Genomic DNA, 19,771 nt, shown 5'->3' with positions numbered 1-19,771 from the left:
CTAACTGAGGTTTTATTTTGGGGGGAAAAATGGGATTGTAACTGGAGGCATGGGCAAGGCAGGTCCCCCGGGCAGTAAACTTCCCCACGGGTGGGCTGAGGGCCAGGGCTGAACCTCAGGTGGGCCTCCTGTTCCCTGTGCTCCCCTGCATAACGGCCTCCCTCCCAGGCTCTGAGGCAGCGGCAGGAGGGGTAGGCTGGGCAGGGCTGCTGTGGCCATTCACTTGGGCAGGACATTAGAGGACTCGGACCCCAGCTTCCCATCGCGGGCCTTGATCGTCTTCACAACCACGGCCCTGAGGGAGCTGGTGCAGCTGAAAGAGCTGGAGGCCCGGCCAGAGCCAAAGCTGGAGCCCCAGGCCTTAGCTGAGGTCAAGGCTTGTGACGCACTGGTAGCGGAGCTCAGCGCACCTGCATAGCCACGGGTGGTCTTCCTATGGATACTCGTATTCTGCATCCCAAACTCCAGCCGGCTCTCCTCGCGCTCCAGTAGCTTCCTGTAGGTGGCGATCTCGATGTCCAGGACCAGCTTGCCGTTCATCAGCTCCTGGTACTCAGGCAGCTGCCGCGCCATGTGCCCTGTTGTGCTTGGCCCACTGCTGGGCGGCCTCCAGCTCGGACAGCTTGGCGTTGGCGTCCTTAACCGCCAGCTCCCCGCGCCGCTCAGTATCTGCGATGGCGGACTCCAGGGAAGCCCTCTGCTCTGGCCCTTGAGGCAGGCCCTCAGTCTCAGCCTGGAGCCGGCTGATGTTTCGGTTCATCTCAAAGATCTTCGTCTTTGTGCGACGCCGGTCATCCCAGTGCTTCCCAGCCAGTGTCTGCAGCTCCTCATACTTGATCTGGTACATAATCTCAGCCTCGGCCCGGCTGCAGTTGGCGATCTCCTCGTACTGCGCCTTGACCTCCGCGATGATGCTGTCCATGTCCAGGGAGCCGCTGTTGTCTATGGACAGCACCACAGATGTATCCAAGATCTGGGACTGTAGCTCTGGGATCTCCTCTTCATACAGCTGCCCGAGGAAGCTGATCTCGTCAGTCAGCCCTTCCAGATGAAACTCCAGCTCTCCCTTGTTCATGTAAGCTTCATCCACAGCCTTCTTGACCAGGACAAATTCATCCTCCATCTCTGTAAGCTTATTGATCTCATCCTCGTACTTTTTCTTGAAGTCCTCCAGAGCCCCTGCATGTTGCCAAGCTCCGCCTCCAGTTTCAGCTTCTCCTGGCCCAGGGTCTCCAGCTGCCGCAGAAGGTTGTTGATGTAGCTCTCCAACACGTTGTCCCAGAACAAGTTGCTCCAAACCGTCTTCTGCTGCTGCAGGAAGCTCCACTTGGTCTCTGGCATCTTGTTCTGCTGCTCCAGTAACCGTACCTTGTCAACGAAGGAGGCAAACATGTCGAGGGTCTTGATCTGCTCTTTCTCCTGGGTGTCCGTGGCTTGCATGTTGGGGTCCAATTCCAGGTTAAGGGGGCTCAGCAGGTTCTGGTTGACTGTGATGGCTGTGATGCCTCCCATACGCTGGCCCCTCATAGCCTCCACACAGACCCATGCTGGTGCCCAGGACATCTCGGAAGCTGCTGCTGCTCACTTGGGAGAAGCTCAACAAGCCTAGTCAATAATTTTTTTTAACTTTTATATTCAAGGGATACATGTGCAGGGTTGTTATAAGGGTATATTGCATGATGCTAAGGTTTGGGGTACTAATGATCCCGTTAGGAGGCCTGGGGCCCAGAGGTGGACACCTTGTAGGACTTCTGGGTCACCCTGATGGACATGGTGGAGGCAGGAGTGGAGTGGAGGCAGGCAGGCTGAACCAGGCAGAGATTCGAGAACGAACGGAGAAGCTACTTCTAGGACCCATAGTTAGTTTTTCAACCCTTGCCTCACTCCTGGCGTCTCCCCCAATAGTCTTCAGTATCTATTTTTGCCTTATTTATGTCCATGAGCACCCAATATTTAGCTACCACTTATAAGTGAGAACATGCAGTATTTGGTTTTCTGTTCCTGCATCAATTCACTTAGAAAAATGACCTCCAACTTCATCCATGTCAATGCAAAGGACACGATTTTGTCTTTTTTGATGGCAGCATAATATTCCATGGTATATTTGTATGACATTTTCTTTATCTAATCCACCATTGATGGACACCTAGATGTAATGTCTTTGCTATGGTGAATGAAGTGCTGCAATGAAGATATGAGTGCATGTATCTTTTTGGTGGAATGTTTTCTTTTCTTTTGGATACCTACCCAGTAATGAGATTGCTGGATCTAATGGTAGTTCTGTTTAAAGTTCTTTGAGAAATCTCCAAACTGCTTTCCACAGTGGTTGAACTAATTTACATTCCCACCAACAGCGTGTAAGCATTCCCTTTTCTCTGCAGTCTTGCCAATATCTATTGTTTTTTGACTTTTTAATAATAGCCATTCTGACTGGTATAAGTGGTATCTCATTGTGGTTTTGATTTGCATTTCTCTGATGATTAGTGATATTGAGCATCCTTTCATGTTTTTTGGCTGCTTGTATGTCTTCTTTTGAGAAATGTCTGTTAATGTCTTTACTCACTTTTTAATAGAGTTGTATGGATTTTTTTGCTTGTTCAGTTGCTTAAGTTATAGATTCTGCATATTAAACTTTTGTCAGATGCATAGTTTACAAATATTTTCTCCCATTCTGTAGGTTGTCTGTTTACTCTGTTGATAGTTTCTTTTGCTGTGGAAGCTCTTTAATTACGTTCCACTTGTCCATCTTTCTTTTTGTTGCAATTGTTTTTGAGGGCTCAGTTATAAATTCTTTCCCAAGGTTGATGTCCAGAATGGTGTTTCCTAGGATTCTTATAGTTTGAAGTGTTAAATGTAAATCTTTTATCTTGAGTTAATTTGTATATGGTGAAAGGTAGGGGTCTAGTTTCTTTCTTCTGAATATGGCTGACCAGCTATCCCAGCATCGTTTATTGAACAGGGAGTCCTTTCCCCATTGCTTGTTTTTGTCAGCTTTGTTAAAAATCAGATGGCTGTAGGCGTGTGGCTTTATTTCTGGGTTCTCTATTCTGTTCCATTGATCTATGTGTGTGTTTTTGTACCTGTACCATGCTGTTTTGGTTACTGTAGTCTTACAGTATAGTTTGAAGTTGGGTAGCTTTGTTCTTTTTGCTTAGGGTTGCTTCGGCTATTTGGGCTCCTTTTTGATTTCATATGAATTTTAGAATAGTTTTTTCTAATTCTGGGAAAAATGATGGTGGTACTTTGATAGGAATAGCATTGAATCTATAGATTGTGTTGGGCAGTTTGGCTATTACAATGATATTGATTCTTAATTTAGCCTTTTGTGGTCATGCTCCTCAAAATTTTTCCAGCCACTGCCTATTGCCCAATTTTGAAACCACTTCACATTTTATATTTGTTATAGTAGTACTTCACTTGTGGTGCCAAATCTGTATTAGTTTTCAATTGCTGCCATAACAAATTACCACCGATTTAGCTTAAACAACACACATTTATTATCTAGCTACTGTAAGGATTGGGGTAGTTGTTTGACACAGGTCTCTCCAATCACCTGCTTAAATCAAAGTACTGGCAGGGCTACATTTCTTTCTGGAGACTTTAGAGAAGAATCTGGTTTCTTGCTTACTCAGACTTTCAGCAGAATTAAATTCTTTACAGCTCTATGTCTGAGATCCCTGTTTCTTTGTTGGCTGTCAGCTGAGGACCCTGTCTTCATGGCCCCTTCCGTGGCTCATGATCCCTTCTTCCATCTCCAAAGTCAGTAACAGTAGGGTGAGTCCTTCTCATGCTTCAAATTTTTCCTCCGTTTTTTTATGTCTCAAATCTGCTAGCTCTTACCACAATGAGGAAATGTTCTCTGCATTGAAAGACTTGTGTGTTTAGATTGGGCCCACGCAGATAATTCCCCCATCTCAAGGTCTGTAATCTTAATCACATCTGCAAAGTTTCTTTTGTCATGTTCCTGGGATTAGGGTGTGGACATCTTTGGGAGTGTTTAGTCTGTTTACCATACTGTCAACATCCAGAGTTGAACCCAGGTTGATCTGACTGCTTTTGGACTTTTCCCACCTGACTCCATAGTCTCCTCTCATAACTATGCTTCTGTCTCATGCCTGGAGGCCCTGTTCTTATGATCCTGTTCTTGCCATTGTATTTTTGTCAGGTAGCAATGTGTTGGGCCGTAAGTAATAACTAACAGCTAACAGCTCCTTGAGTTGCTTGAACTATTGAGCTTCATTTTTCTCACATAACAAATCTAGAGGTGATTGCTGGTCTTGGTTCAGGGATTCAGTGATGTCAAAGCATTGGCTTCATCATTTGGTTGGTCTTTCCCTCATGGTCGCAGGAGGAACCACAGTTGTATGTGTGGCTACCGCAACTCCAGTTATCATATCCACATTCAAGACAAGAAGACATGGGGTGAAGAGAGTGGGCTCCAGTTTTGTGTGCCCCTTTAATTAGGAAGCAGATGTTTTCCCAGAAGTTCCCATCATATTTTCACTTGCATCTCATAGATCAGAACTGTATCAAATGCCCCTATTCCCTGCAGTTGCAAGGAAGCCTTTTCCTGGTGGAAGTGGGCAAAGGAAAAGAAAGTTGGAAAAGGATTGGATTAGCCAATTCATAGTGTCAGAGTTTCAACCTATCAGGACTCTATCTTTGCCTTTTTCTCTTGCCAGACTCAGTTAGAGTGGAAATCCTGCTCCTAAATCAGACACCTGATGATTGTACTGGGACTGCATTAACACCCACTCACTCCTTATAAAATATTCCTGGCCCCAATTAACTACTTGGCCTGCCATCTGACATGGCCTGGATGCACTTTCTGTTGCTTCTTGCTGCTGGCCCCTGGAAGCACCTGACCACCTTTCAGAGGCAAGGCCTAGAGACTCCATCAGTCCCCTGGCTATGCAGAGGTAAGCTTCTATTCTGACAGTGCCTGTTTTCACTTGGGTCATTTATAAGCATCGTGTGTGTGTGTGTGTGTGTGTGTGTGTGTGTATGTATGTGCGTGTGCATGTATGAAAAAGGAGGAAATTGGACCACATTGGCCAAGAACATTTTAATCCTATGCTAGGTTTAAATTTAATAAAGTAGAAGGTTTTCTAAAAATATTACCATGGCAGATAATATCTATTTTTATCTTCTTCCCCCCAGTAACAGAACTGTGATTTTTTGTGCAGCAACCATGCACCCAGACAAAAGACTTTTTCATTCTCAGATGAAGAAGACTTTATCTTCTTTTATAGCTAGGTACAGCATGTGATTAAGTTCTGGCTAATGTAATATAAATTAAAACATTGTGTAGGGTATCTAGAATGTTTCTTTAAAGAGAGAGAGCATTTTATTCTTTGTCCTTTCATCCGTTTTGCTGCCTGGAGTGCAGATAAAATATCTGGAGCTCCATCAGCCATTTTGGGCTATGAGGAGAAGGACTATACTTTAGGGCTAGCCAAGAGCTGACACTGCCCCTGGATTTCCCACCTCCAGAGTAACAAACTTTCTATTTAATCCATTGTAATTTTTAATTTTTATTTTATTTTCAACTGAACCTGACCCTAAGTAATTCATCTACTTTTCATCTGCATGCTGTCTAACTCTTTACATAGCCTTTCCAGGTACATTATTTTCTTTTCAACGGATAGGAAAATATCCATTTTCCTGTACATTTTTTTTTAGCTGGTTCGAGTTCTAGGAGTGTGAGATCAACAGCAACTATCAGAAAACTGTCGATCTATAGGGCTGGAGACTGTGAAAAAACAGAAAACACTGGGTTCAGGAAGCAAAAGGTGATTATTTCCAGAATCAATGACAACTTTGGGGGATATGATCCTGCCTCGATTTTTCGGAGGCTAGGCCCTTACCCTTGGAGATACAACTCTTCTTCACCATCTCATTTCCCCATCCTGAAAATGATATTTTGGTCTCTACCGAGAACTTTATATAAATATTTTCTTGTAGAATTTTTTCTCCAAAATAGAGCTTCAGCAATGTTTTCATTCCCAACTGATGGGCTGTTAGACACATTGTGGGTATTGCTCAGTGAAAATCCTTCGCTAGTAGGTCTGCTGTATGATAGAAATTGTAGTGGAGGGATGGAGTAAGAGTCCTTGTGCTACAGCACTCAGATACCACCTGCTCCACTTTGTTCCAAAGTAGCGATCGGCCTACAGCCCCCCAGAGTTATTATGTCTCTGCCTTGTTCTCTCTCCTCTTCCCCCATATCCTCTAGCACAACCTTCCTCTACCCCAAATTCCACATTGGATTATCTTCAAAAGCTGGGCTGGCATTTTTGCCAGGTTCTCTTCTCTCCTCCTCCTGGACCTGGCTAATTCTAGCGCGGCCCAGCCTGACCCAGGTCTTCCTTGAAACTGCCTGTTCTACTCAAGAAGCTCAGCCAGCACAGGATGTCTCTTAAGAAACTGACATGTTGTTTCCTAGCAGGTGCCCTTGGAGGGGGGATGTCTCAAAGTAAAGGAGGCATACCACCGGGCTCTAAGCAGAACTGTGTTTTCCAAGGGCAAAGATGAGGCGTTCATGGTTCTCAGATGATTTAATGACAATAATGGCTCTTCTTATCTATTATTCATGTTTTTACTTGTGAGGTATTTAGGGTGAATTTTATAGGTATGCTATCCAAGGAGGAGAAAGGAGCAAGAACTAACATTTATTGAGCATACAGTAGGAGTTAGGTTCATATACACTGGATCATATCACGGTGGTTAAGGGCATAGTTTGGAGTGAGTCAGTGCTTCGTTCTACACCACACATACCACTCCCTGGTTATGTGACTTGGGCAAGTCAGTAAATGACGGATAGCACCTGCTATATAGACTTGCTGGGGGGCTTAAATGTGAAGCGCTTTGTTCAGGACCTGCTCTAGAGTTAGTGCTCAGCAGATATTATTGATTATTATTGTGCGCATTTTACATATACAAAACCTGAGTCTCAGAGAGGTTAAGTAACTTACTCAAAATCCCACAGCTGGTTCTGTAATTCCCAGATAAATGTTCATCCAATTACATTTTGCTGTGAGTGCATACTGCTTGTAGGTAGTGGCCCAGTTATCAAAGTTTCCTGAGACATCTAGTCTAGTATTAGCTTCTGATAAATGATCTTTGGGCTAAATACACTTTCCCTGGGGATTTTGGAGGGGTAGATACAGGAAAACCACAGATAGGAAAATATTCTGCCAGCCTGATCTCATTGATCTGTGAGGGCCAGCTCAGGGGTAGGCTTCCAAACAACACTAGAACCTCGCAAAATCCCCAGCTCTTCTTCCTGCCTAGCCATTTCTCAGAGCTTTAGGAAGCAGTAGGATGCCCTGTTGCCATCATAGGCCTGGAAACTAGACTTGAGCCCTCTGGTCCCTGGGAGGCGGCAGAGTACAGTGGCTGCCAGCACAGGCTTTGCAGTCAGGCCCAGAGGGATCCCAGGATCATTGTTCAACAGCTGGAGCGCCTTGAACAAGTCACTGCCCTTTCTCTCAGCCTCATTTTCATATCTGTAAGGCAGTGAGGAACACAATCCCAGCCTCCACAATTTGTTATAATAATTGAACCAGAATGTAGGTAAACTGTCAGGTGTTCCACAGATAGTAGCTCTTATTAATATTGTTTTAATCATTACTAATTGAAGAGGATGTTCTAATGCCTTGAAAAAAGCAAACCATCTGCCTTGCCCAGCCATCTACCTAGAATGAAAAGCAATTCAATCAATGAGCCTTCTCTTGGGCTGTTAGGACTGAGAGAATGGTCCAGCTGGGCAGGCTCAGCCTAGAGGCTATTGCCCACTTCCCAGTTGGGGATCTGGTCTCTTTCATCCTCATAAAACGCTGTGGCAGAGCTACCCAGGAGAGCCGAAGTCTCCAGGCTTTCAGAAGAGAAAGAGCCCACAATGGCCATGACTGCTTTCTTACCTTACCTAGTCCCATTTCGCAACCCCCAACCCGCCCAGGACTCAGGCTTTCTGAGGAATGTAGACTGGTCTGAGCTCCTGGAGTCTGGCCAGCACGGTGCCTACCTAGATGAGCTGGCTCCCCTGGACACCCCATCCTGCAGTCATGAGACCTCTGTGAGGATTCCTATCAGCCAGGCAGGCCCCTGTCCTTTCCAGCCTTCTCCAGGCCCAGCTGATTTAAAAAACTGTTTTCTTTGGACAATGTTGGCTTTCTTGGCTTCTCCCACTTTGTACTAATTTTTCTTTTTAGTTGCTTAGAATGATATAAACTCTGCAGTGTGAGGGGTAAGAGTATGATCTTAGGGGGAGGCAGCTCTGGTTCCAATGGCCATTTTCTCATACTGCCCACAGGTACTTAGTGAGATAGGCACTGTGTGGAGCATTGGGCCAAGACTTTACAGGGATGAGGATTATTCATAAGCCCTCATAACACCCCCATTAGGTGGCTGCTGCCGACCTATGAGGACATTCAACCACGGAGAGGTAAAATAACTTTCTAAAGGAAGCATGTGATGAGGTCATCACAGCATAGCAGAAGCAAGGCAGGGACCCAGGGGAAGGCGAGAAAAATGAGAGGAAGAAAGCAGATGAGGAATGAGGAGGAATAAGAGGTAAATAATCTTGTCCAGAGCCTGTCTCCTCAGCCCTAGGGATGTGGGGTCCAACTGATTTAGCTACTTCCCTCAGTTTTGCCAGGAGGAGATGTAGGGGAGGGAAAAGGAGGTCAGCTAGGGTTGAAGGGAAGATTTATGAAGATGCAGAAAAGCCTTTCCAGGTAAAGAAACGTCTGAACAGCCTTGGCAGAAGGGATGCAGATAGGTGCGTTATCTCCCTGGGGGAGCAGGGAGCTTGAGGGGAGGATGCTGCTTTCACTGGTCACTCTCAACCATTTAATTCAGAGCCTGTGTTTGGATCCCAAGGGAGCTCAGGCTCCCAAAGTCATCAATATACATGAGCCTAATGCAGCGTTAGGGTCAATAAGATAATGAAGGTGGCACCCTTGATTCCTTTGGTTGCCAGTTTGTCTTAATTTTTTAATTAACGAACAATTTCAGATGACAAAGCCTTGAACCACGGAGTAGTGCAATCTTTTCTGAGAGTTCTTCATCTCTTCCGATGTGTGATTTCCACCCTACCCTGACACCCCACACCCCCGGTGTTTCAGCAGTTTCCTCTTCTCCATTCCTGAAGAACCTGCATTTTCTTTTCCCAGCTCTGGTTTTGGCTTCCTGTGTGCTAAGCCTTTGCAGTTGTCATCATGTCTTCAGGATACATTTGATAGGTACAGGAAGTTGCACCAGACGGAAGATGGAACCAACAATCAATAAAAAAAGAACTATGTTTCTAAGAAAAATGCATCATGGCTTCCCACAGGAGTTGTGAACCATATGTCCTAATATCCCTGGAACAATGGGTCTAATTTTTAGCTCCTCTGCTCTGCCCTCCCGGCCATCTCAACAAGAAAGAAAATAGATCTTTTAACCTGCTGCTCCCCAGCTAATGATCTGTAGTAAAGATTGCCTTTCCTTTTAACTCATTCATCAGATACCACAAAATAAAATGTGTCCCTCCTCTCCCGCTAGCTTTATTTCTCTCGGCTACTAGTTTAGTATATTTATGGTCTATGAGTCATCAAGCTGCCTCCTGATTGGATAAAAACCAAGCACCTCTGAGACCGTCAGTCAATTACAGCTATTCTCAGCTTCATTCACAGATTTATTAGCTTGCACACACAGAGAGAAATTCATTCGGCAAAGTTCATTCATAAAAATTTCAACACGCTGCGTATCATCCTGCACATCTCAGCTTTCGGCTGCAAATGGGCTTCTGAAAAAAGCTCCGAGAGGAGTCCAGGAGGGAGGGAAGCTCTGAGCGAGGGTAGGCAGGCTGGGAGGGGATCTGAGGAACACGGACCCATCACAAGTCAGTGAAACAATGCGGAGCAGCGCCCGTCAGTAGTACTCCTGGCTGGTGGCCCAGAACGATGCAAGACAAGATCTTCCAAGAGAGGGCAGCCTTCGGAATCAACGAACCCAGGCAGAAGGGCCTTTGGCTCATAGATACAATTTTTTTTTTTCTTTTTAAATGAACAATCACTGGAACAAATAAAGGGTTAATAGGCCAGTCATTTGCCCCGCCCTGTGGGAGCCGAAGGGAGCAGGTTCGAAAGTTCCTGTGTGCAGAACAGAACGCTGGGGTAAGGGTGGGAGTGGGGTGCTAAATATTTCTACTAGGCTCCTGCAAGGCTAGTGATGCGTCGGGGCCCCCTGGCCGGCGCTCGCCCGGGTTCTGTGCCTAAGAGTTGGCCGTGAGCGACCACCGCCGCCGGGAGCCTGGGTCTAGGCTCTCCCGACAAGGATTCCAAGGCGAGAACACTGGTGCCTCTGCCTGGGCCAGGGAGGGACTGAAATCAGAGAGCAGGGGAGGCGTTTCCCCGCTGGGCTGTCACCCTTAAGGGGCCGGGAGCCGAGGTGGGCGAGCTCGAGAGCAGAGTTGGAGAGGTGGCTGCTGCGAGTTGCATCGGGCGTTGAGGCGTTTGATGTCTGCACCGTTTATCTACCAGACGACGAGGCGATTTATGCAACAGTATCCTGTTTCAGCACTGCCAAGGCTATGCGAGAACGCAGCCAGGACAGCCTGGCAGGACTCGTGCTGTATGTAGGACTCTTCGGGCACCCCGGGATGCTGCACAGGGCCAAGTACAGCCGCTTTCGGAACGAGTCGATCACGTCCTTGGACGAAGGTAGCTCCGGAGGCTCGGTCGGGAACAAGGGCTCACCGCAGCCTCCCCACCCCGCCCTGGCACCTCACCTGCCGGCTGAAGATGCCGCCTTGCCGTCGCAGGAGAGCCCCACCCCACTGTGCACCTTGATCCCCCGCATGGCGAGCATGAAGCTGGCCAACCCGGCCACTTTGCTGAGTCTGAAAAACTTTTGCCTGGGTACCAAAGAGGTGCCTCGGCTGAAGCTCCAGGAAAGCCGGGACCCAGGTTCCAGCAGTCCCTCTTCCCCAGAAACCAGTCTAAGTAGGTCTGGGACTGCACCTCCACCGCAGCCGGACCTGGTGGGCCACAGGGCAACCGCCCTAACCCCTGATTCGTGCCCGCTTCCTGGCCCTGGGGAGCCACCCCTTAGGAGCAGGCAGGACAGGCACTTTCTACAGCACCTGTTGGGGATGGGCATGAACTACTGTGTGAGGGTAAGTCCATTTTCCTCTCTGCACTCTTTCTAAGAACTTCTGTGGAAGGGGGCATCTTCTCTGCTTTCTTCAAGGGGTCTAAGGTTACCTGCCTGGGTTCTGTGTTTGGACAGGACATGATTCAACTGGACCAAGGGGTGGGGAGCTGGGTTTACAAATGTCCCTACAACTATCTGACTTGTACTGGAGTCAGGCAGCCTTTGGTTCAAGGACATGAACTGGTGCTAACTTGTAGGACATGAACCTGTGGGTACTTGGCAGGTGTAGAGGCAAGTTCTGATAGAGGCAGCTGATGGCACCACTTTGTCCCCACTGGACCTAGTATTCTGGCCAAAAAGAGTCAAGGACTTCAAATCTGATCAGTGATTGAGACTTGGTAGGTTATACTGGCCATTGTATTTTGGATGAATACCGTAAAGATTTCTGTGCTATAGAAACACATGGTGTGTAAGGGGCTTGAATTATTCTTTAAAAATTTATTTCAGCATTTAGCAAACACTTCTCAAAACATGTCTGAGTCTCTAACCTTGTGCTAGGAGCTAGTCTTAGCTCTCCAGTGCACATTTATTGCCTTTACTGCCTACGCTGCAGCAACTAGGCCTTGTCCATGAGCTATGGGCAAAATCAAGGTCCTTGCTGGCCTTGCATCTGTCCTTGCTCGATCAAGATTTGGGCAAATGAAGATTTGGCCTGTGCCCTTTCGGAGCTCAGATTTCAATGAGGGAGATCAATGAATACATGCGAAATACTAAGATAATAATACTTAGCAATAGATAGCTAATATGAGAATGCTGAGGGAATTCAGAAAAAAGGAACGATTTTGTGATCTGGGATTCATTCACATTGGGAACCCTCAGGAGAAGATGAATCTTGGAAGAAATGTCAAATCCGGGTTGGCAGAAAGGAGGAAATTCCTGGTAGGCCAAGAATAGGAGCAAAGTCACTGTGGTGGCTGCAGGGGAGCACCACACAGGCTGGGCCTTATGGAAAAGCAAGGGGAATGCTGGAGAATAGTGGGGGACTGAGGGAGGGGCTGGGGTAGTTCTCAAACAAGTATGAGTTGAATAAAGACAAATAGAGATCACGAGTAGCTTGAGAGACCGAAGTTGACCGAAGCTCTTAAATGCCGAATGAGGAGATTGTAAATACTCTGACTGGCAAATGCGAATCCTCCTAGGTTTGTAGGGCATGACTTGCTGAAAGTAATTTTTAAAAGACCAGTCGGTTGATTTATTTGACATGGATTGAAGCAGGGAAAAATTAGAGACTTGGAGGGCAGTAAGAAAGATACTCTGAGAGTTTAGGTATGAGGGAATGAGAACACTGATTAAGGTGGAGAGGAGAGAAAGGAGGTGAATGGTAAGCCATTCTGTGAGAGAAGAATGAGAGAAACCTCAACAACCCTGGGAGATTAAGCAGATTATTTCAGATCCTAATATAAATAATAGAATAGCGAACATTTATTGAGCAGTGGGTAGATTGGTTTGTTACCATTGTTGTTTATTGGGGTCGTGAAGATTATTGATGGAGAGTTGTAAAGGGTGAAGAAAAGCCTTTCAAATTGAAGTCTCGGAATGACGTCAGTGATGCCAATGACTGAAGCAGAGAAAATTAGGAAGTGAACTCGTTTTAAGTTTGTTTTTGACATATTAAATTTAATGTAATGATCTCTAAATAATGCTAATATGTAGGTAGACAGTCATATAAGACTAGCACTCAGGTGAGATGTCTGATCTGAAGGTATACAGAGCTAGCCCAATAACTGTATTACAAACAGACAATGAGGATCTCAAGGAAGGCCAAATAGTAAACACTGGAAGGGTTACAGAGAGAGCAGGCTTGGGCAGTCCTGGCAAATGGGTAACTAAAACCTCTAAAGCAAATAAATGTATGGGACATGCAGCTCTTGCCCTCCCCCACAGTGACACGGCACATAATGGAAATACTTTCATGTTTCTACTCAGAGTTCACGGGCATATTCTCATTTGTCAAGATTAGGTGTGTGCCAGGCCCTCATGGGAAAACGAGTGACTCTCCAAACCTGGGCTCTCTGCACCTGCCTTACTGTCACCTACACATCCTCTAGCCTCTGCCTCAGCTTTCCTTTCCTCTTGTACCTCCTGCAACCTCTCCACACCCACACACCTGTACAATTTTAAATGTGAAAAGAGTTGCTATGTGATCTCCAGTTTCCCTAGGGATTGGCTCCTCTGGCGTTTTAGATTTTTAATGTGGCCACCGTCTGTCTTCTTATGGCAATAATCACTGACCCCAGAAAAAGTGCCGACCCCATGACCCAAATGAACCTCACAAGATTGCCAATATCTGTGACATCCAATACAAGCTAATGACATCTCTTATGAAGTCAAAATACGTGAAAGAACTTACTTTATTAAGTTTTATAGAATCCTAACTTTGAAAGATGGAAGAGACTCAGAAGTTATCAAGGTCAGTTCCTTTATGGTGAAACCAAACCCCAGAGAAGGGGTGTTTCAAAGGCCACACAGGTGAGTTAAAGCAGAGTGAGATCTAGAGCCCAAATCTCCTGTGTGCCATTCTCACCTGTCTTCACCACAAGTTTCCATGCTGGTTGTTGTTCTGTTACTCAGAATTCTTTTGAGATGTGAACCAATTTTGAAAATGAATGCCAAGCTATTAATTTACAGTAAAAATATCATACCAAATGAACCAAACTTGTGAACTCTGTATTCCCATCTGTAGGGAAAAGCACGTTAAAACATTTAAATCAAACCTTGCTTGGTAATAATGGATTCAGAGGAGAGAACTGAGAGAAAGATGATCTTAATGGCTAGTTGACACATTGCTGGTGGATTTAGGGGCAAATTTTACAGGAAAAAGGCCACTTAATATTCTACCTTCTTATCCATATCATGTGACTGTTCCTCTCCCTGCCCCAACTTATTCACTAATCCATTCATCCATTTATTCAACAAATAATACAAATATGCAAATTGCATTATGAATCAATTATGCAGCAGTAACTGTTCTAGGCACTGGGCATCTATGAACAAAACGAATCACTTCTAAGCATCAGTAAACAAAAGAGGTCTGACTCATTGTGATATATTTTAGTGAGTGGAGATAGGTTCAATTGAATAAATGAAAAAATATACTATTTCAGATGGTAATAAGTGCTATGGAGAGTGATAAAGTGGGGTAAGTGAAAAAGGCAGTAGCTTGGATGGGAATGGAAGTTATTCCTTTTGGGTAAAAAGTGGAATTGTTATAGCTACTCTTTATTTTGTTTTCTTGCATCTTTTCTCTTTACAATAAGGACTATATTTTCCATCTGCACTAAGCTGGAGTTGACTTTGGGTTAAATATTCTTTTTAAAAAATGGCTCGTTTGGTCTTATGATGTAGAATCAATTATACAGCTGAAAACACTTTATGAATCTTGAGCACCTGTTTTGAGTAACTTTAATTTAAACTCAGACTTTGGACCCCCCGAAAGTCTCTCAGGGAAGGGGGCCTAACCATTCTTTGAAAGATATTGAGCCAGGAATAGGACAGTGAGATCCCAGTCTGGGCAAAGTAGTGAGGTGGGCAAAGCCCATTAAATGGTGTCAAATATGACTTCATTCTCCCCATAAGACTAAGTCTGTTTTCTTTAGAGGCCTTTCCAAGTCCATTCATCCATCAGCAGACATTCATTTAAAGGTCTCCCAGGTGCCCAATGTAGTGGGGAATGTGGAAAATCTACACCGTGACAGTGTTCTCCTCTTTAAAATGAGGGAATTGGCTTGAAAGCCCTCGCAGCACCAGTGTTTAATGAATGAAGGGTTCCTTTCTCATACGGGAGGTGTTTAAAATGTCAGTTTCCTTTCCACCTCTGAACTTGGCTCAAAGACGTAATAAAGCAGAGGCAAAGAAACCAACCCCGACGAGCTGTGGCAGGTAACCGCAGTGGCCCTCACCACAACCCCCTGAGGAAGGCTGTGTTCTCCAGGTGAGGCCACTGAGAGCCCAGGTGTTTGTGATCCACAGGATACTTCACAACTAGTAAGTAGCAGACTGAGGATTCCTATCCAGGTGTGTCTCACTCCAGCGTTTCTCCTCTTCCCAACCTCTCACTTGACTCCAAGCAAGACGGGCAATCTCTGAAGTATGGGAATGGAGTAACATAGATGAAAGGCCACACTGTGCAGGATAGCCTCATCATAGCACCAGCCCACGGAACTTGCCTTGTCATATCCATGTGAGTGATTTCAGTCTCTTCACTTCAGCCCAGCCCAGCCAACTGTTTCCTAGATTGTATTGGTTTCCTAGGGCTTCTGTAACAAGTACCACAAACTGGGTGGCTTACTACTATAGAAATCAATTCTCTCACAGTTCTTGAGGCTAGACGTCTGAAATCAAGATATCAGCCAAGTCACTCTGTCTCTAAAAGCTCTAGGGGGGGATTCTTAGAGCTCTTTCTTGTCTCTTCTAGCTTTTGGTAATTGCCAGCAATTCTTGGTGCTTCTTGGCTTGTAGGTGCATCACTCCAGTCTCTGCCTCTGTCTTCACATGCATTTTCTCTGTGTGTCCATGGCCAAATTTCCCTCTTTTTTATAAGAACATCAGTCATTGGATTAGGACTCAATCATCTAGATTAATCTCATCTTCACTTGATGACATTTGCAAAGACCCTCTTTCCAAAGAAGGTCACACTCTCAGGTTCTGAGGGTTAAGACTTGGACGTATCTTTTTTGGTGGACAAAATTCAACCCAAAACAGTCCCCAAGAACATTTATTGCAATGTGTTTGCTCACATAGGCCTTCTTGGGTATCAAGCTCATCAGCTTTGTGTGCAAACAGAAATTTGTGTTGAAAGATTTTCTTTACTTCCTTTGTAAATCCCACAGTATACTCTTACCATCCATCTTCTCCTGTCTAAGGTATCTTATCACTGAGCCAGTAAACTAGTATTATCAATCATCTATTGTCTAGACTAGATGTAGTCCACAGTACCAAATGTTATGTCTACCTCAAGTAGCTTTTCCATAGGAGATGACAGGTCTAGGAATTTGAAGACTTGTATTAAAGTAAGGGCTCTGACACTAAGTTGTGTGACTTTGGGTGAGTCACTTCACCTCTGTGGGCCTCATTTTCTCATATTTAAAAGAAGAAAGAAGTTTCCGCCAGGCACGGTGGCTCACGCCTGTAATCCCAGCACTTAGGGAGGCCAAGGCATGCAGATCACTTGAGGTCAGGAGTTCGAGACCAGCCTGGCCAACATGGTGAAACCCCATCTCTACTAGAAATACACAAATTAGTCGAGCATGTTTACGTGCACCTGCACTCCCAGCTACTTGGGAGGCTGAGGTGGGAAGTTTGCTTGAACCTGGGAAGTGGAGGTTGTAGTGAGCTGAGATCGTGCCACTACACTCCAGCTTGGGCAAGAGAGTGAGACTCTGTCTCAAAGAAAAAAAAAAGAAAAGAAGAAGAAGAAGAAGAAGTTTGAACAAATGCTGCTTAAAATCCTGAGGCTCCAGGTATTTTTTCCTGCCTGTTTGAACCCCCTTACTATTAGGATCTCTTTTGGTTAGAAAGAGTTACCTTGAGGAAATAATGTTTATCTGCTTGTGTTAGCAGAGAAGAGAAAGAATGTCCTTCAGGGATGCATTCAATTCTATTTTAGCACCCTCTTGCTAACACTGAGCTGGCTTCACCAGTAAGGCAGAAAGGAGGGTGTTATACTGGCATGGGTGGAGGCAGTAAGTTTCAGAGAGATGGAGGGCGGTAGAACAGCATCCAAGAGTAGGATTCCAGGGAGGGGTGAAGCGTGGGCTAGCTCGGGGGCAGGCCAGGGTTGGAAGAGGTGAGTGATAGTGGATGGGATTGTGGGAACATGGCATTCATTCCTCACGTGTCTGGCCAGTTAGGTCTGACTGGACTTGGTGTCCAACAGGAAGACTGCAGAAGCGACAGAAATTAAGCCTTCTCTATTTTCTCTGGACAAAAGAGCCAAGTAAAAAAGGCCTTGCCACACACATAGCCTGGTAACTCTAACCTTGAAAGAGGGAGATTTGTAACTCCAGGAGACTCCTGGAAAGACAGTCCCATGGTTTACACAATGAAGCCAGAGCTGGGTCACTCAGGTACCCACAGTGAAGGGAAATCGCTTTCTGCCTCTGTAAATTTCCTTCTTTTCTAAGTTATTGGTGGTTGAGGAGGTAGTATGGATGGAAGGAAACAATTCCAGCTAAAACTGATGCCTTGGCTTTGAGGGTATTATATTTTCCTTCCTATTTCTTTCTTGGAGTAGATGTGGAAGTAGATTCTGCTAGAACTTAGAGAAAACCTGGCAGGTTTGACCCATTCCCCTGTTCTCTCTAGACCTTCACATATCCCTTGATTGGTCCAGTCCTTCCATGCCCCTCTACACTGGAGCCTTAACTGCAAGAAAGAGTCTTAGAGATCAGTGAGTCCACACACTTCATTTTGCAGCTGAGGAAACTAAGGCTCAGACATGTGAAGTGACTTGCCCCCAGCCACACATCTACCAGTGGTGGAACCCAGACAAGAGTTCCTAGTTCTGTGTACAGCACTGTATTTTCTACCTCCATCTTGCTTCATCTTCCCCGACTCTCTGAACTAAATGTGCTACACCAAATGCCTCTACATGATTAAAATGCTGGGTGTGCTTTTTAGAAAGATAATTACAAAAACTTCTTTCTAATAGGAAAATTGTCTTAAAATAGCAGTGAGAAGAAAAGAGGGAGCATAGAAGAGTGGCAAGGAGCCCAAAGAGCACTGGCTTGGCCAGTTTCAACCTTTTGATTAAGGAGGTCCCTGTGGATGGCTGTGGGTTCATGTCGGGCCAGGACTTGTTACCACATGCATGGACTGGCTCCCATTTCATTCATTTGCTGCAACCTTAATGACCTTAGGGTCATTTCCCCAATATGGCTTCCTCTCATTTCCACGTTCATATTACTCTGAAGCCAGTACAGTGTTATCATATGGAGGGACCGAACCAAGCCTGGATCCCAATATGACAGTTCCATCACCAGGAGGGTGATCTAAATGATGCATACAGGCTGCCCCACCCTCCCCACCCAGCTTCACTCACTTACATCATGCATCTGCATCTGAAGGTGGCTAGGTTTGCACACCCACCAGTGGCATTGGAATGTGAAGACATTTCTAGCCCCTTTGTCTTTCATTGTCCACTCAGAATATGTGGGAAGGAAGCTGAGAACGTCTTCTTCCTGGGTAAACATACTGGGACGTCTTTCTTTTATGCAAAGGGACAAAGAGTACTGGGGGCTGCGTGAGACCCAAGAGAGGGATCCTGCCTTCTCAGCTCAGGAGCTTTTTCTCATTTAACAATGTTACAAAGAGTTTTTAAGGGTAGTAGAACTCTAGGATTAGTACAGGCTGTTCCTGTTTCATGAAGAGATTGTGGGTGAAGAGTTAATTTGTACATCAGTTCTTTGAGATATGAAATTTCCCAGAGAAATGTAACTAAAACTTGATAAGCCTTCTCATAGTTAGGGAGCGGATAAAATAACAAACTGTATGTAAAAAGCTTAGCACAGAGCCTGTCTCATAGTAGGTCCCAAGTGGAAGGACGAGAATGGATTTTCAGTAACCTAGGGGTGCCTCTGGGCCAAAAACTCAGGATAGACTAAACTTGGTTTTGGCATTTCCCCGCATTCCTTTGGCATACTTTCTCCTGGCCAGCAGCACCACCCTGGCAGAGCTTTCTTCCCTAAGTCTTGCCTTGTGCTGCTCACCAGGGAGGGCCTGCCTGCCTTCTCTAAAGCTGCCTAATGTTTATCCGCTAGTCCCCTGCTCCTCCGGTGCAGCACAGCGAAAAGTATCTGCATTTTGGAAAGATGTTTATTTACTTCACTGACTCTTTATTGTAACGTTTCCCAAAGTTTGCTGTGGACCACCTGTATCAGTTAAAAATGCTTGTTAAAAATGCAGATTCCCAGTCCCCATCTTGGACTTATTGGACCAGAATGTCTGAGGCTGGGGCCCAGAAACCTGCATTTTTGGCAAACTCCTTATGTGATTCTGCAGCAGAGAAGATTTGGGAACGTCTGCTGAGTCCAGTCAGAGCAATGGTTCTCAACTGGGAATTATTTTGCCACGCAAGGGACATTTGGTAATGTCTGGAGATGTTTTTGATTGTCATAACTGGGAGGGGAGGTGAGTGCTACTGGCCTTTAGTGGCTGGAGGGCAGCATGCAGCTAAACAGCCTGCAAGGCCCAGGGCAGCTCCCACAACACAGAATTGTGAGGCCCAACGCGTCAAAAGTGCTGATGCTGAGAAACCTTGAGCCAGTGGGATGAAGTGTATGAACCAGGGATGTAGATTAGGAGGCAATATTAAATGGAAAAATAAACAACTGCTCAGTGGTTCCTGTAAATCTAATCTAAGCCACTTCTAAATGTTCTCATTTTCTTCTTTCCCCTCTTTAAAATCTACAGATTCTCTAAAAATTGTAGTTCACGCCACTTTCCACCCAAACAGTACTCCTGTGGCTTCCATATCAGGATCTCAGGTCATGGGATGAACATGGACCACATGAGCCATATGTTGCTATGAGCAACTCGTGTATCAAGAATGTCCACATTAGGACAGATTCTACCT

General features: G+C 45.4%; 1 protein-coding gene and 1 pseudogene across 1 annotated transcript in view; one reads left to right on the top strand and one right to left on the bottom strand.

Moving 5' to 3' along the window:
- Positions 1 to 219: 219 nt before the first annotated feature.
- On the bottom strand, positions 220 to 1,772 carry LOC105529991 (annotated as a pseudogene).
- Positions 1,773 to 10,123: 8,351 nt separating this feature from the next.
- The window catches only part of SHC4 (SHC (Src homology 2 domain containing) family, member 4), a 163,836-nt gene continuing 154,188 nt past the window's right edge, over positions 10,124 to 19,771 (top strand). The window contains exon 1 of the mRNA XM_011967297.1: positions 10,124 to 11,161. Within this exon, the coding sequence (XP_011822687.1) occupies positions 10,577 to 11,161 (585 nt within the window). The 5' untranslated portion in view covers positions 10,124 to 10,576. The remainder of the gene's footprint in view (positions 11,162 to 19,771) is intronic.

This window comes from Mandrillus leucophaeus, unplaced genomic scaffold (assembly GCF_000951045.1).
Source record: "Mandrillus leucophaeus isolate KB7577 unplaced genomic scaffold, Mleu.le_1.0 Scaffold798, whole genome shotgun sequence".
In the NCBI taxonomy this organism is placed as follows: Eukaryota; Metazoa; Chordata; class Mammalia; order Primates; family Cercopithecidae; genus Mandrillus; species Mandrillus leucophaeus.
Note: the sequence above shows the minus strand (reverse complement) of the source record. Positions and strands in the feature narration are given on the sequence as shown.